This window comes from Nilaparvata lugens, chromosome 2, assembly GCF_014356525.2.
Source record: "Nilaparvata lugens isolate BPH chromosome 2, ASM1435652v1, whole genome shotgun sequence".
Classification (NCBI taxonomy): Eukaryota; Metazoa; Arthropoda; class Insecta; order Hemiptera; family Delphacidae; genus Nilaparvata; species Nilaparvata lugens.
The window spans coordinates 29,400,616-29,419,770 of NC_052505.1; the positions used below are offsets into that span (position 1 = coordinate 29,400,616).

The window sequence follows — 19,155 nt, forward strand, 5'->3', positions numbered from 1 at the left end:
TTTTTTTCCAGGGGCTTTTTTTTTTATCAAGGAATAGAACCAAGAGTTCCGGTTTTCCTGAATTTGCCTAGGAAGGCTGTTGAAAAGTCTTATTCCTATGATGTAAAATTACTGTAGTTCTCTGCCTGTCGGCTTCGGGGCACCTCCTGTCTAGTGGCGTGTCTCGTATTGTAGCTGAGTATATCACACCCTTTTTGAATCTGCTCCTGATTCCTCTTGATAAACATCAGCGAGCACAATACCAGCTATCATCTATAGATGCACCAAATTGACTGTACACTGTTGTATCCCGAGATGAGTTTGGTCAATTGTATGAATTGAGAAGTAGAAAATGTAGGAAGTAGAGAAAAGCATGAGTCTATGGTTTCAGTTTTTGTCTTACCCCTCTCCCCCATGCATTCAAGCGGAGAATTTATTATCACGCTCTCACGAGTTCCCTTGACTGATTTACCCCTTCCACAGCATTAAGGCGCTACTTTTCATTGCAATAACATTTGGTCAACCAGCTGAGTTGTTGCCTGCTATTTGAGTAAACCAGCATTCCATAGCACGTCGTAATTTTTTAATGAAGCGGGTCATTCACTACCAATCTGTTTTCTTGTAAAACTTGAGGTCCTATATCCAATATTGTATTCAACATCGGACGGTGAATGTGGTAGTTGTGGGCGGGGCGAATGTTGCCGGACGAGTTGGACAAGTCGGGTGAACAGTTCACCCGACTTATCCAACCTGGTTAGTTTAGCTGCCTATAGTGAGGTCCACGTTATAATGGCAGTGGTGAAAGATAGGTGAAACGTTGCCGTTCCTCTGTCTTGTCAATGCCTTCTACAGATGGTAGCTGATATAGGTTTATTGATGCAATATTAACTGTTCATTCTCATTCAAAATAATCAATTAAATTTTATCAAGCAAGAAATTATATTTTTCAATAATTTTATAATGGATTTTCATTATTGAGATGAAACATTTTTGTTAATCAATTATTAATTCCACATTGTTGAAAGACGATCTGGCAACAAACCAAAGTTAGAAAGAAATAGCGCTATCCGCTTTGTTGAATGATAGACTAGGATAGTAATACCATTGTCAATCAAACACTGCCATTATAACGTGGACCTCACTATATTCAAAATCGATTTGAAACGTGAGTGGGGAAGTTGGACCCAGCTTGAGAGTGAGTGGTGAAAGATCCAACGTAGTTGGACCAAATTATCGGATAGTGAATGCCCCGCTTTTTACAGTAGTTAGACATGCGCAGTTGACTCCCGCCCACCCCCGGAACGAAAAACCAGGGATTAAATTTTTATACTATAAAAACTAAGATTTCACTTTGTTGCACCGTAATCAGAAGTAATGCTGAGATATCAGTCCCTGATATCCATATATTCGATTAAACCATTTATTTCATTTTTAATAGTGACGCGTGACCTACCGAAGATCTCTTGGCAACGCACCGATCCCTACCGGTAGGGAGCCATAGGTGTAAACCATATTGCTATCATTATTATCATGAACTGTTCAACGTGAATTTTTCTTTCATTCTATGAGATTCAAATATAATTGCTGCAACTGAATGTGAATGAATCTCTCTTTAGGGAGGAGATCAGCTGAAGAAACTTCGTCTAAGGGTCATATCTGGTCATCATCTTGCAAAGAAAGACATATTCGGTGCTAGGTAAGTAAATACCTTACTCATTCATTGTAATTCTTATTGTATTAACGTATAACTAGTTTATTAAATGTCACATTATCAGAATATAGCCTATAAGCTTAAAATACCAACAAACATATCATTTTCCATAAAATATTTTCTCTGGAACATTGAAAGAATTACCAAAGCTACAAACTTCTCATTGATTTTGTTCAAATTTCTCGGTCAATCCAACCTCTATTGAAAAATGTTGTGGAATATCTCAAGAATCACCAAAACTACAAATTTCTTATTGATTTCTTTAAATTTCTCGTCCTAATAAATATAAAACTTTACTATTTAAGTGATGAAAAAAAGAATTTTCAAGCGAGTTAAACCTCTGATACACATACAGTCTGAAGAACACTTGAAACTATAACTACTAAAAAAATGCCCTTTTCAACTAGGCCTAATCCTTTGAAATAGACAACAATGTCTGGTATGTTTGAACTAGTTTTGTTTATTAAGGTATCCCATAATTGATGCAGTTATTTTCTTGCGCCACTTTAGCTTGTAATGCCACAAAACATTGTTATTGTACAATAGTGTTATAACTCTACTTAGTTCACTATGATAATTCTTGAGAAATTTCACATAACACTTTCTTAGCTCTGATATAGCTTGAAAATGTTTATTCTGTAGCTTCTAAAATTGTTAAAGCACTCAGTCTGGAGGACTATCGTTATCTTAGTACTTTGGAATTCATAACAAACGTTCTTTAAAGTATAATCTAGAAGATGCTGAAGTTGATAGATTGTTGATTTTGCATTGATATATTCAATTCCTGGTAGTTTTAATTCATTATCTCAATTGAGCTGAGGTATTCAGTGTTGATTTCAGATAAAGATTGAGGAAGGACGTACTTCCTTCTCCATCTAAAGTTCTTAGCTGAGAATGATACCCGTATCAGCCCTAGGCTTCTGCCGAAATAGATTTTTAGTTTGAGGCTATGCAACAGACTAAACAACTTTTTACTGGTGATATTTTTCAATTTTTTCAAAGTTTTTCGATTTGTAGGCTATACTACCTATCAAAATGTAAAAGTTTTCTCAGGACAATTTCTTCACGATCATTGCTTTTTGAGATATGAGCATCCAAAGTTTAAATTTATGAGACAGATAAAAGTTATTTTCGGTAATTTTTTTAAAATTGAATAACTTTCTCAAAATTTAATATTCTTATTCAATCAAAAATATCATGAAGAATTCATCCTCAAAATTTCATGAATTAAATCATCTTACCGAATTAAATTATCTGCCCCAAAAACTTACATACATTTTTTCCTGAGAAAACTTTTATTTTGATAGCTTGATAGTAAACAAATAAAAAAAAAACTTTAAAAACTATCACCAGTAAAAAGTTTCTTCAGCCTGTTGCACGGCCTTAAATAATGAGATTATCAGAAAGATTATTCATCTATCTAGATTACAATGCGTGCTAGTAGCTTCATTTAGAATGCTATAATTTCATCTAGTTTCATCATGCGGTAACTGAATAGATAATACGATTTATGAAGATAATCAATAAGAAGTGCAATTGAATGCAATATGAAATTTAATTCTTATTATGATAGCATAATATTTTGTTTCAACCATTTACCCGAAATAGTAGTTTTTGAACTTATAATTCGTCCATACTTGAATGATGGGAGGAGAGATGAGTTGATGAGTTTTATAGTGAGATTCACGTTTCAATGTCAGTGGAAATGATAGGAAGGCAATGTTGTCACTTTCCCTTTTTCATCGTCTTCTGTAGTAGATAGCTTTGATTCCATTTATCCCGGTAAATCTAATATAACATTGAAAATATTAGTGGTAGCGATAGAAAAGAAATAGTGACAACAATGTCAATTACCTTATTGTTGATTCTTGATAATAATGATAAATTATATCTAAAATATATTTGATTCGTAGAGAAAGTCAAATTATCATTATCTGATAATAAGGTTTTTTTAATTGATATTTAATATTTTGGTAGTTTATTATAATATTTCCACGTAGTCTATTATTGGTAACGGTGTGGAGTTTGAAAATGAAGGAGATATCTGCTTTGTCTAATGACAGACAAAGATAGCAAACCAATGTTAATCAGATGCTGACTTAGAAGCTCTCAGGTGAAGCTGGTCTCAAGAAGCCCCTCTTCCAGTATCATCTATTAAAATCTTATCCATTTTTCAAAATTGCCTTTATAAATAATTAAGATTCACTTCAAACTGACAGCATCCCTTATAGTCCAGTCGAATGATCGTTTTTCAGGAAACAGCCCCGAAAGAATTTTTCTCGACGGTTCTATATGTATTTTGGGGCGCTGAATTCGAATCTGAAATTTGCTGACACGCCAGAGGGCGGCTTCACCCCCAAAATCCCCAAAAACCCCCAAAATCTCGGACTTTTTTCAATTTTCCCATTTTATCTTGTGAACCATCACATCTCTAAACCAAGAATCTCTAAAACGAGTAAGATACATGATAGAAACTTGCGATTGGTCTCAAATGAAAGATAATTACATGTTCTATAAGCTACGTTGCCTTAAACCCATCTTGCATGACTGTTTATTATCGAAAAACTGTCGAGACTGTGAAAATGAGGAAAATATCGCAAATTTCTTGATTTTTTTTAATCAAACGTATCTTACCTCACGATTATATTTTTACAAAATTCATTTACATCACATGAAAGAGGAGATTCAGTTCTTTAAATCAAGACCAAGTACCATTTTTTATCATTTCGGATTAACGAGATACACAGTTTCGAATATAGAAATTTGCCATTTTTCTGTGTTATAGGGGCTAAAATACAAGAAAAGTGGATTTTTTTATTTTTCCATCAAATTTTAATTATGATACATGGTTTTGAACTGCCTTGGCGAGCTGAGAAGAATGAGCTGTAGTACGAGGAGATCTGATCATTCTATCAAAAGTTATAAGTGTTTGAAGTTTTGATCCTTGACGTATCCTTATGACGTACCCCCCACTTGGAAATACTGAAATTGAATGTTTCTAACGGGTGATTTTCATAGAAAATAACTCGCGTAAGATGATTTCAGCCGAAATATGTATTTTTTTGTTAGGAAGGCCTTGAAAAGGAATTATAATGAAAAATTTGTATTTTGGCTGTAGGACATGATTTTCTATTTTTGGGTATATCCCCCCTCCCACCACTATCAAATTCGAAAATTCCTAAGGAATCCTGTTCATAATGAATTTTTCTTTCACGTGATGTGTGGTTTTTCATCTATACTAGAAAAATATCCATGTTGTATAGGGTAGAAGTGGTAGGTTTGCATAATTTTGAAAACCCCTTAAAAAATACCCCTTTTTTGAAAATTCGTTACTCCGGAACCAAAAATGTTAGAATCCTGCGCGACCACTCAATTTATTGGGAATTTTATTCTCTTCAATTTTGTCGAGAATTATTTTTCTTGAAAAACTCTTCAAGGTTCACGAGATGAAATGGGAAAATTGAAAATAGTCCGAAATTTTGGGGGTTTTGGGGGTGTGCCGCCCTCTGGCGTGTCAGCAAATTTCAGATTCGAACTCAGCGCCCCAAAATACATATAGAACCGTCGAGAAAAATTCTTTCGGGGCTGTTCCCTGAAAAACGACTATTTGACTGGACTATTAAAACATATCCCTTAAATGATATCAAAGTATATACTCAACCAATGAAGTGAATTCTATCATAGCATGCTACTATTTTCATGTAAACATTTGAAACAATTCTCTTGCTCTGTTGCAGCGATCCGTATGTCAGGGTTGATTTGATGACAACCGATTCAATATTTGTGGATTCAGTGCTTACGAAGACTAAGAAAAGAGTAAGTGATAATTTTATATTCAAATTCATTCACTTCTCAGGAAATTCCTTTAATATTTTTTAATATTATAATACAGAGTTGGAAAATGAATGATTAAAAATCATTTTCACAGTCTTATTCATCAACCAAACTCGAATTGCATTCTAACGATGTGATGTGTAGCTTGAATGTTGACATTAACATTCAACTAACAAAGTAAAAACAAAAAACCGTCATGAAACATACGTTATAAAAAAACATAGATTAAATTAAATTGAATGGCTATCTTTATCATTCATGCACTACTGTAAATGTAGCCTACTGAGGAGTATACTAGAGTGATGAGGATGAGTGATGAATGATGTATACAAATAATGAGGAACACTCAAATTACTTGTGCTATAGTTCTACACAAGCGTTGTATGTTTATGTAGACTTGTTTATAGGCGTGAAATCTTTCAGACGAATTTGGAATTCATCTCATAAGGTTTAGAGGAGTGTCTATAATAATAATCAATTAAACATTTCATAAATTGTATTCCCCTCTTCATGTGTCTGATCATAATGTCAACATCTAAGCTACACATTGTAAAGATAAAATTTGAGTTTGATTGATGAATAGAGATTGATTGTGGTGTAGCAACCAAATTAGTTTCTCCTTATCGTAATAGATTAATGCTTGTAACATCTTTTTATTTGGTAAATTAATGGCTGTGTCATCTTTTTATTCATTTAAATCACAATTTAATTAATTGAAACAATATTTCATTCCATAAGTGATTTCCTTATTTTTGATTATTGTTGTGAAATTTTATGTGTTTAAGAAATTATTATAATTCTGCAAACAAATTTTATTTGATGCTGTTGATTATCAAGCTTATTGATGAAAATGGAATTGTTAGTCAATTGAGTCTCTTTCACTTGAAATGATCAGGTCATTCTAATTTCAACTTTCTCCTATTTCACAGACTTTGAACCCCAAATGGAATGAAGAGTTCATCTTCTGGGTAAGTTAATAAGTAGATCTTTATTGAAAAATTTACTTTTCGCCTTTATTCAAATTTAGTTACAAATAATTGATAGAATAAAAAAGATGACAGTTTGAATGAATGATCAGAGGTCATGATGAATCATCCTCACATAATTGACTCGTTTGGGCGAAAGTTTTCAATTTTTATAATAGAATAAACAATAGTTAATTCAACGAAAATACAAATTAGTGTTACACCGTTAATACATCAACAAATATTGGAAAAATATTGTTTCTTATGTTTGCAAGATTAGCAATGTTTCAGCTGTGTGTAAAAGTCTTCAGAAATAGTATCATTATAGATAATAGTATCATTAATATTTCAAGTGTTCCTTCTACATCAGTTATAGAAAAACGTATTGTAGATTATACTTACAAATGGAATATTCAAATAATCAGTAAGAGCTACCAATAAATAGTAACAAATTATAGTTAGGTACTGCAAATAGTAACAAATTATTTATAGTTACTACAAATAGTAATAAAACTAAATTGAAGTTTAAACTAAATTTAAAATGAAGTAACTTTATCTCGATACTATTTCTCCACAAGATGAATATTAATCTTTCATTAATCATACCGTTAGAATACCCATAAAATAATGGTTATCTACAGTTGATGAACTACGACAATGGCCTACGACAATTTTTCGCCTACACGATACGATAGGACAGATAGCTCTCCTATTGGTTGCCAACCCAATCATTCAATTGGAGAGGCTTTCTATCTTGTCCTGTCGGTGATGAATAGGTTAGTGTGAAAACGGCCATTTTTATAATTAATTAAAGTCATTACATTTCTCCCTAGATATTATGAAAAAATGAGTTCTCTTGAGCCTTACTTGTAATAAATTTTCTCCTTTGCTGGGCAGAAAAAAATGCAATTGGTTCTTATGAGAGTGTTCACACCTTGGCCGAATGGAAATGTGTGCAACTTCAATAAGAACTGTTGATATTCTTTCACTTACCAACCAGCAGAGCAGAATTTCATTAGAAATCAGGGATGAAGATCAGGCACAAATTGAGTCTTATTTTTTATGAATATTAAAAAAAAACTTTTAGATAAGACCTTTTTTCGTTCTAATGAATGTCATATCATATCTTGAAATTTCAGGTGAAACCAGACGTGCATAAATTAGTTCTACAGGTTTTTGATGAAAACCGTCTGACCAGAGATGATTTTCTAGGGATGGTTGAGCTGACACTCATCAATCTGCCGAAAGAAGCCGATGGCCGTGATGTACAGAACAAACAGTACATTTTGAGACCTCGCAGGTAAACATAGAAACATTTTTCTTTCGATTCAGATTTCTTTATCGTGAATAATCATAATCATACAACTCAGTCATACAGAACAATCAGATATGACAAATTCACAGCGGAAGCAATAGGACCAATTGAGAGCAAATTAGAAAGCAATAAATAATTAATACATTAACCGATGGCCGAGCAGCATTAATCTAGCATTACCGTATGTATATTGGGAGTGCTTCAGAACTGCGTGTTTCAGTTTGTCTAGTGTAACCTAAAATGTTCTGTTCAATTAGGTTTTAAAGATAAAAGGAAAGGTTAGGGAGATTAGGTTTTGGATTTCAAATGGCAATATGTTAATATTATTTGAAATGTTGATATTTTATTTAATAAACACAAATAAGGAAATGTTGAAATACTCGCATATCTGAAACATCGCACTTACGAATGAAACCCTTCCATATTTTTATATTATAGAGATCTTCAGCTATAAATTTCAAGAAGGCTTTCAGCTATCATATAACTACATCTACAGTGCATGCCTACTGTATGCAGTGGATATTCAGCTGCGGATAATGAAGTTTTCAGCTTACTAGACTTTGTATTGTGTTGACAGGGTGTCCACGCGGCGGGAAAACCGGGAAATCCGGGAATTGTACGTGAATTTCATTCGGGCGGGAAATTACGGGAATTGTACGGGAATTTTTTTAAACTTCCATCAACTAGCTAATTGTATATTAATTATAATACTAAAGGACATAGTTAAAGTTCAGCCGGTGGATGAGTGGTGTATTAGTGATGGGTGACGCAGGTTGGAGTATCGATGTGGCGTTTTATCGGTGCCGTGTATCAATAGGTTCTATCGGAACGAGTAAGTTTTCTTTCTATATTCACTATTAAGGTATGTCCACACATGCCGAACCTCGAACAGCTCAGCGAACCTCTCAGCAAACTCAAACAATAAAATGCTGTCAAGTGGTGAATATTTTACAATTTTAATAATGAAACATCTGTTCTGTTGATTTATTTTACTGATTTCGGCTTCAAAACATCATTTTGCATAGTGTCAATGACATCTGAAAACATAATTCCAAGACAATCATTAATTATCTTTCAATCACTGATTTTTTTCCAACATGATTAGAATATTATTTTATTTGGATTTCTTTTGATTCGGATTCATACTCTCTTGTGAATCAATAATATTGATCATCCATTTTGAATCGATAGGTACTAAATAAATTGGAGAATTCAATCAAACAGACTCTAGGATATTATGATATATTTTGTAACAAAAGTATTTAGAGTATTTATAATAACGTAAAATTAATATTATCCGCCTTGCTTATCCGGTATTGATCAGGGTCATTTCAAATAAGCAACATATTGGATGAACTGTTTTTTCTGCTTGATGTTTTTGTTTTTAATTATGTACGCGCAATGCGAGAACGCATTCTTTTATGTGTTTATATTTGCATCAATAATGGTCGGGACACATATAACCGCACCGAGCCCGCGACACGGTGATGATGGTAGGAGAACACACATATCCGTGCGACAGCCAAGCGGCAGCAGTGTCTCAGTTCTGTAGTGCTACTGTGGTCTACACTATTAAAAGCTTGTTACATCCGATTTCAATATATATTTTTCAATTTTAAACTAATTACCTGTAGACACAGAAGATGAGAATCATAGTGCTTGTATATATTCCGGTGCATAACAATATCACAATCAGTCATGTATCGTAAATGTATATCAGCAATAAAATTGTTATCTTCTGCCTTCTGCATTTACTCGTGATTAGTTTTAAATTTGAAATTCAAGATACAATCACGGGTTCCTTCTTTGATACTTTTTGTTGTTTTTTTATTATCTATTATATTATGTCTAATATATCTTTGACTTAACTTATTTGGTTCTACTTTTACTTTTGGTTCAACTTATTTTTCCGTTCAACCATATTTCCCATCACTTTGATTGTACAAAACTGGAAAACTTCCTATCTCTTCAATGAGTTTTTCACTCTCTATGTTAAACGAGGCCGCAGCGTCACCGTCAAAAAGTAAACTGAACTAGTCGGTGACGGCGCGGGCACGGCTCGGGCAACAAACACGGTGACGGTGCTGACGCGGTGCGGTAGTATGTGTCCCTACACGTTTGAAAGCATTTGTTTTCTCACTCGCTGTAGAACGTCCGACACTCAGCCGTACCGCGGCGCGGGCTCGGTGCGGTTATGTGTGTCCCGGCCATAAATTGTAAATATCTATGAGATTTTTATTTTATTATAATTATTTCAGTCCCTTTTTCATTTAAGTCACTGATAGACTGACTGACGCAGTCGGCCGAAAACGTTGTGGAGTGTCGTGCAGAGTACAGTTCAGTACGGGACTGTTCTGAATGTTGCGAATCGCGTAATAATCTATTTGTACGGTTTCTTCATACCAAATTGCAAAAATGACGAAAAATTGAAAATAACACTCCCTTATTCCGTGATAAAACTTTATTATTGATTTTGGCGAGCCTAAAAAGGTCCTATGCACCTCTTGGCATTTCTTCAATTACAAAACTACGTTCTTGGCTTGCCAAAACACACCTTTTGGGGGAAATTATTCAACTCTACCTATTTTTTTGTGAAATAAATGATCAATGCTCTTACCAACAAAAAGATGGCAAGTGGAAAATATTCATATAGATGTCACTTTTTATAAGTTAGTATATACTGTATTATTTATTAGAATAAATAAGATATTGAAATTACAGAATATATTCCAGTCAACTATATGGTTAGTCAGTGAAATTAATTAGTTTAAAAATAACAAAATTATTATAATTTTAAAAGGAAATGATTGTCATGATACTGAGTTCTTGGTCACCAAGATTTTAATATTGAAATTTATCCAATCATTAATTTTTCAGAAATAATTCTATTTGCATTAAACATTAATATCGATTCCTATACTGTTTAACTGTTCAAAATATAGATTGAATAAATTAAGAAGAGGCATGTACTGTATAAGGCTAGTTTCACACTCATTCGGTTTCGTTTCGTTTTCGGCAAATTCCGATAAGTGTGAAACGGTAATTCGGTACCGAATAGCAACCGCATAGCACCGAACGCCCCCTCGACACGAATAGGTTTCATCATATTCGAATTCGTTGCTAGGGAAACGGGAAAAAACAAAGTCTTCCACACACGCTTGCCTTTTAAGGTACCCAAAAAAATTAAATTAAATTAAGGTACCCCAGTTTCTAAATTTCTATACGTTTCAAGGTCCCCTGAGTCCAAAAAAGTAGTTTTTGGGTCTCTGTGTGTGTGTGTGTGTGTGTGTGTGTGTGTTTGTGTGTACACGATATCTCATCTCCCAATCAACAGAATGACTTGAAATTTGGAACTTAAGGTCCTTACACCGTAAGGATCCGACACGAACAATTTCGATCTAATGCGATTGAAGATGGCGGCTAAAATGGCGAAAATGTTGTCAAAAACAGGTTTTTTTTGCAATTTTCTCGGAAACGGCTCCAACGATTTTGATCAAATTTATACCTGAAATAATTATTGATAAGCTCTATCAACTGCCACAAGTCCCATATCTGTAAAAATTCCAGGAGATCCACCCCATCTATGCAAAGTTTGATTTTAGATTCCCAATGATCAGGCTTCATACACAATTTGAACAGAAAATTCAAGTGGAAAAGATTTAGCATGAAAATCTCTACAATTTATGTTTAGTAACATTTTCACCTAAAATTGAAAATAAGCTCGAAATGCGAGAAAATAAGATTATTCAATTGCAACCTATTGGCAACTGTTGATTCTATTAAATCATTCACTATGAAGAGATAGCAGACTTCGTGTGTCTGCAGCGCTATTGTTCTGTCACCAGCTGTCTCAGATCTTAGAATAGTAGATATAATATGCGCGGGAACACTAATTTCAGTTGATCAATTTTCATAACGGCAAGGAAAGTTGTGTGAGTGCACCAGATTTTTTTGTTTTTATTTTAAAGTGATATCGTGATTATCGGTTTAAAAAATTTCCAAGTCAAAATTATGGTCATTATTTATGGTCAATTCATTTCTGTTAGTTCACAGGAACATTTCTTTCTGAATGAATAGTTTGCTAAAAAAATATGAAAGATATAAATTAAATCTCAGGGAGAATTTTTGTTTTTTTATTATTATGTTTTTATTTTTCCACGAATATTACATGATTTCATCAATGGAAAGAAGAGATGAAGTTTATATACCATGTGTCAAAACAAGAACAAATTTTCAATTCGAAAAAATCATCTCTCTGAACATCCAAAATTAACATAATCAAAAAGAAACTATTCAAATAATTCACAATTTTTAATTAATTTTAAAATTTTGTTGTTCAAGAAATAACATATCACAATTTAACACAAGCTGCTATATTTAAATATACCAGTATGAACTGTGAAAATCCAAACACAGTTGTGTTTGAGGAGAAAATGCCTAATTGGAACCGTACGAATTAAAACCTGACATGTATGAAAGCCTCATTCGTTTTCGGTAACGAACCGAACCGAACCGAAAACGTACCGAACCGAATGAAACCGAAAGCGTGTGAAGCTAGCCTTAATGTTCGCGAAAGTATTCGCATGCTTTCCACTTGTAATGGATAGTCAAAATTGGAACGCGACCTGCACGGCGAATATTGTAATCAAGGGCTCTGATTGGCTAAAAAGTTCAATGTTCGGCGAACGGCGTGGAGAACGGTTGAAAGAGCGGCTTGTGGCACGAAGAACAGCTCGGGGAACTGCGCGGTGGTTGGTTAACATTATGAAACATAATATTGCTAATGTTCGATGCACGGCGGATTGTACGATTCGCTGCGCTGTTCGAGGTTCGGTTCGGCATGTGTGGACATACCTTTATATCCATTTGAGGTATAGTTCCGTATCTGGTGTAGATATTATAGACATTGGAATATTATTGATAGGATATTTTTTGAAATAACTTAATTTATTCAATGTTTGGTGATAATTGAGTGTAATATTTGACTACAATTTGGTATTCAAAATATCTAGCTCATATATATTTTTGGACAGAAATTGAATTTTATCCTCTTACAGTAAAAACATAACCTATTTTTGGACATGTTATTCATTCTCAAAATTTTAGGGATAGAATAGTTTTGGGCCAAGCCTGTTGTTCTTCCCCAATCATATTGTAATAATTGTAACCATAAATAAGTAAATAATACATCAAATCACACATGTTTTTCAAAACCTAAAATTTTCTGTTTAATAATAGTCCAGTCACTATAGACATGAAAAAAGGGGGTGTGCTTGCAATATAAATTTGTAGTTTTGATTTTTCAATATTATGTTGATACACTAGTAGTTCTGTGAATAGTAGACCTCGCACAGTTGTAAACCACAGTCTCCTCTAATACTGTCCATCAGAGTAATTTCTGTCCTGTCCTGTCGTGTCGGCGAGATATCGGTGTATAAACGACTAATGGCTGTTTGGGTCGTTGTATCGACAATGCTAATAATTTGATGTAGAGAGCTATATGCTACTATCATCAAAAGCTTACCCAGTTGAAAGCAGAGAAAACTCGGGAGAAATGCTACTTCAAGTTATCAATTGCATGCCTCACTGCAATTATTAGTCATCACAACAGCTGTTTTTTCATTAAGTTACATTGAGATATTCAATAATTGCATGCGTCAATACATGCAATTTATAATCCACTCGACAGCTGATTTATGATGAATAATTCTATAGTCTGATTTTTACTCTAATATTGGCGTATGAAGGAGGCTCCTTTTCTTTTCTATTATCCTTGAAATGCAAAATTTCCAAAAACCTTTAATAAACGTCGACGCGCAATTTAAAAAGGAACATACCTGTCAAATTTCATGAAAATCTGTTACCGCGTTTCGCCGTAAATGCGCAACATATAAACATAAAGAGAAATGCAAAACCGTCGACATGAATCTTAAACCTTTCTTCGCTCGGTCAATAAGAGAAGTCCAGAACCAATTTTTGAGTACAAATTTCCTTGTGCTAGATACAGAATGGCCCAAACACCTAGTATTTTCGATAAATTTTCCAGCTTTAAGCTATTTCTGCCAAAACCAGTCAATGGACAGTAAAATTTGCTTTCGCCTTTTTCAGATTATACAATCCTAAATAAAATGGAATCATCCGAAGCTCTCTATATCTAATGTGTACTGAGTTACAAAAACGAGTAAAATTTTAATGTCAATTTTAATGAATTTTAGTTTTTAATCAACAATATCTTCCGATTGTCACAATTCAAATGTATAATTCAAAATCACTCTGGGTAATTTTGTGCTCTTCAACCTGAGACCGGGTAGAGCGCACAGAATTACGCCCAGAGGGATTTTTAATTATAAATTTCAATTGTGACAATCGGAATATATTGAAAATTTTTCATGCAAAAATTGGTTTTAAACTTCTTTAATGTATCCAAACAATATATTGAAAAATCAGAACTACAATATATCGCAAACACCAATGTATTAACCGGTAGTGACTGGACTATAATGTTTTAAAGGTTAAAGGTAGGTTAGGGAGTTTCGTTTTTCCTTCAAAATTGTCTTTTTATATTTTTTGAAATACAGTGTACAGTTATAATCGTATAATGGTGCTACGTTTTGATGAAAAACATATTTGTGCACTTTTGAAATTATTATTTAAGAATATTACATTTTTATAAATGGACCCCCCTTCTGAGTAACCCCATACCCCCCTCCCCAACCTATATTTTATATTTTCTTTCATATTAATAATGCTTTTTAACCGGCGGGGAAAACCGGGAAAAACGTGAAATATAAGTGAATTGTACGGGAATTTTCTGAGTCTGATTCAGTGGACACCCTGGTTGAGCATTATAATTAAGAAGCATTTATATTAAGAACCACTTTGATGGACCAAATTGAAATTTTTAATTGATTTAGCTCTTTGATTAAATTGATTCATGTAACATGTAGCTGTTACTGCCTCAATTTTTTGAGAGTCTTTCATAAATATGACAACATTTTTCTCTCACTCTCTTAACTTTTTCAAATAACATTTTCCAATCAACTCACTGAGTAACCCACTATCAAAGTTTAGTTTTCTGACAACTACGGTATTCAAAATGCCATCGATATTTTGTTCAGTTACATTTTAACTTTTATAAATGGTAAGTACATTACTAACGAACTTGAATTTCATTACAGCTTTTTGAGATATCAATGATCTTTTTTACACTTACTTTCTTAACTTTCATAAATCACGTTTTCTAACCAACTGAACTCACTGTGTAACCCCTCACTACAACCTCATTTCAGGACGGCTTTTATTAATTTATAAATATAATTGGCTAACAAATTAATGTGATTTGTCTTACCAGCAGTGGGAGATCGCGCGTCAAGGGCAACCTAGAGCTGTACCATGCCTACGTGAAGGAGGACAATGACGTCACCACCAATGGTGGAGCAGTGGGAGGAGGGGTGGATGAGGAGAGGAGTGGAGGAGGGGGTAGGAGGGACAGCGACTCTGGCTGGGACGGAGTCATCGTCGACCACCCTTCGCGGCCATCTGTCGAGTCACCTGCCCAGGTCACTCTATAAACATTAGCACATTTCATTTATTTATATTTTTTCCATTAACTCATCTATTTATTTATCTATCTATATCTATATATTAATGTGGTGCCTCATTACTGCTTTTTAGGAAAGGGCTTAGTTCATGACTGAAAGGGTGAGGCTATTTAACCCTACTTTTGTACTTCCAACTCACTCATAATACTTATAATTAAACCTTTTTAATTGACTACTGATTCGTCGACCGAAATACAGATCCTTGAGGTCCATATGGGAGATTATCAAATGTCTGTATACTATATGCTTGTCTTGTTAAATGAAGAATTTGAATTTGAGAACTTGAAATTTGTATTGGAAAAGCTCTGAACAAGGTTTAGTTCCTTATACTGTTATAATACAACATTTCCATTAAAACATTTTGAACTTCCAATAAGAAACTTCGTTTATTATGAAAATTTTGTCTTGGAAAATATCTGAAGAAAGCTTAGTTCCTGATGTTTTTGGAATGCAAAGGTTTTGTTGAATCAGTATAAAATAGTGCTCACTCTTGATACCCATAATCAATGGACGAACTTTTACATCAATTTCCATTGGTAGACACAATTACTAATTGAAAAAAACATTGCAGTGGATAACATCATGTTTCACTTATCAACTTTGTTTCGAAAACAACTATTATTCAGTCCAAAATAATACTGGATACATGAAACTAGCACAAAAGAAAAACTGCTATTGATAAAGTACAGATCTCATCTTCAAATTCACATATTTTATTTTGTTGCTTTTTAATAAAATAGAATATTATTTGTTCTCAGCTCATTCTGCTCAATAAAAAAGCAGCTCTAGTACATTGTTTTTTGAGGCATATGCTTTTGTGTTAAAATGGGTAATTAATTTTGATTTGAGTAATCTCTTCTATCTCCCTTTTTTGTTTTGTTTGCTCTTTTTCGGTGGTAAAGTTTTTTGATGCATTGCCATCACTTGATACGTTCAATGACGGAGGTAACGATGACTCGGATTGGGTGGAAGTGGAACATCCGTTCGGTGTGGAGTATTGTGCTCATGTGAGTAGGCTTGCTCCTTTGCTCCTTGCTCGTCAAGTTTGCCAATTCACGTCATTGCTGCTGCTGCTGCTGCTGTTGTTTCATTCACAACTTTTCAACTCCTTTGACTGATCTGATATCAATGAGTCAGGTTTTACCGGTGCGCGGGTGAATAAAGTAAAACAACAAAACAAACTTGTATTTGCGTACTGTTGTGGCTCAGTCAGATGAAGCCTGCTGTGGTGAGAATCACATCAAACTGTCAGCATTCGATGAACGGGAAACATTGTTGCGATTTCAGAGGAAAGCTGACGGTTTGAATTAATTTCACTCAATTAATAATCAACCTGTAAAAGACTGATTACGGCACAATTTTAAACCTTTCCATTATCTCTTATCTCATTACCGAAGCACAATTGAATACTTTATGTGGGCAACATCCAGGAAAAATGAATTGATACTTTTTCCACATTAAATTTTTACATGTTTTCCTTGTCCACACATTATCTTCTTCCCTTCTTCATCCAAGTTTCTCTGGTTCTTTCACCTCTTCCTATTTTTACTCTTTTCTTCTCATCTTCCTATTCTCTTTTTTGTCTTATTGTACTGGACTTGTCTTGTCTCTTCTTCTTTTTCTGATTACATTTTTTGCGGATAGTGCCCACATAATCTTTTTGCTTCTGCGTGACTAATGGAATGTGTGCATGGTTGATGAGATGCCAAATGTCCATGTCAATCGGCGGGACTCGAACCCACGACCAGGCAGTGCTAGCAGACTGCAAGTTGCAACGCCCAGACCACCTGGCCAACAACCAACCTGACCGGTTAAATTGTTGTGAATTTGGCTGAATTAGTCATTATTATTTAAAATAACGTCGAAACAAGAAAAGAACGAAAAATGTTTTTTCTCCATCGTTACTTGCACCGTTAAAATCTGACTCAGTCGTAACAGTTCAGTTGAATGAATTGAGTATCATCTCTCATATCTCATCTGATAATCATAGAAAATATTCACAAATCACACCGTTTTTGGGTTCGTTTATTTTAATCAATTTCGGTTTACTATGGTGCCTTGAGCTCCTAACTGTTTAATCATGTTTCGGGTTGATTTAAGATTTCCAGTGTTTGATTTGAAAATTTAATAGTCATTCTCTTAATCATATAAAGCCTGCTATTTTTTTTAAGATTTGCTGATCAATGAATTACTATGTTTTCTGCATGTGTGTCACATGGCATTTTGTTGGGGTTTCCTAATTTTCCACTCAATCTTTCATTATAAAACAATGCAAGCTTGGATCCATAAAGTTAAAAAAATACTTTTGAGGGTCCCCTAATCAGTTTCTTTATGCTGTGAGTATGTTTGAGGTGGCATATTTAATTTAGACATTTCTAATTATTTTCTAATGAGTGGGAATCTGTTTATTTTCTGTTTGTATTAATTTTGAATTTTCATTTTTCTAATCATCATTTCAAATATCAGTGACATTGAATTTATCAGTTTCTTCTCGATTTGATCTTCAACTACAATAATTTGAGTTAGATTTATGCAATATGCTTAGATTAAACTTAAATTTGATGGACTTATTTACACTTAAATTAAACTTAAGTGTGAAAGACTTAAGCTACAGAGACCAAGAATGCTTTAAAATCGAATCACCCACTCATATTTCATATTATGTATCTCATATGAAACATCTGTATGATCTGGATGAAAAGAGCAGTGGACTTTGGTAATAAATTAATGAAACAACTAAGAGTGTTATTTCTGAATCCAACCCAATCATACATAAAGTTTCAAATGATTGTTGTACATTCAAAATTGATCAGAAATTGAATGCAAACCGATCATTAAAGTTACTGGTAGCAGGGAATAGCTTAGGGAAAATTAATTAATATATGAATACTAGGAAAGGTCAATGCCAAATGAGAACAATAGGTTTATAATCATACAAGATTTTATTTTGATAAATGGAAGATTGGTTGGTGCAAGGTAAAAACTTGAACATACAAAAGTTCTAGAGGTGCAAGTAAACATATACTGATTCAAGTATGAATGACAATAATAATGATTCAATTGATGGAATTCCAAAAAAATTAATATCTACACTTTAAAATGTGATGTTTTTTTTAAATGTGAGCAATCACCAATCAATGTGATGCTAAAGTTTCTTAATACTTCTGAGTTGTAGTTACAAGTAAGAAAAATTTCAAATAAAATAGATGAAAACTATAGTATTAGAAAATATTAAAAGATTGAGTGTGAAAACCTTCTAATAAAAATTGATATAAGTGATGTCACTGGAATGCAATTTTAACGAGAAATACAATACTGATAATACAATCTTGAAAGTGACTTATAATGCAGTTATGACTTATAGTGCAGTTAATGAAAGTATAATTGAATCAAATTTAATTGTAAAACATGAATTAATCTTCAAAATTAGATGTTATATTTGAATACTGAGATACTAAAGATAATATGTAATGTTACAAAGATTCTTGTGAGTCCAGATTGGAGAATAGACTTAAGAACAAATTGATTGAGGCTGTTAAAATTGAATTGATTAACTAGAGTTTGTAAAAAAGGTTTGATAATTGCCAAACGTTAACATTCATGATAAAAATTCTTACAAAACCAAACAAGGGAATGGAACTAAGAATCACAATAATTGAAGCTGAAAATTGTAAAAAAGATCCTTACAAATCCAAACAAGGGAATGGAACTAAGAACCAAAATAATTGAAGCTGATAATTGTAATCAAAA

General features: G+C 33.5%; 1 protein-coding gene across 3 annotated transcripts in view; it reads left to right on the forward strand.

Moving 5' to 3' along the window:
- Positions 1-19,155, forward strand: part of LOC111053336 (E3 ubiquitin-protein ligase Nedd-4) — a 91,728-nt gene that overhangs the window by 18,800 nt on the left and 53,773 nt on the right. For 2 of the 3 annotated variants that reach the window (XM_039420980.1, XM_039420982.1), the window contains 6 exons: positions 1,596-1,675; positions 5,428-5,506; positions 6,454-6,492; positions 7,629-7,789; positions 15,156-15,363; positions 16,308-16,412. In XM_039420980.1, coding sequence (XP_039276914.1) covers positions 1,596-1,675; positions 5,428-5,506; positions 6,454-6,492; positions 7,629-7,789; positions 15,156-15,363; positions 16,308-16,412 — 672 coding nt within the window. The remainder of the gene's footprint in view (positions 1-1,595; positions 1,676-5,427; positions 5,507-6,453; positions 6,493-7,628; positions 7,790-15,155; positions 15,364-16,307; positions 16,413-19,155) is intronic. The other variant, XM_039420981.1, reaches the window with a different exon arrangement.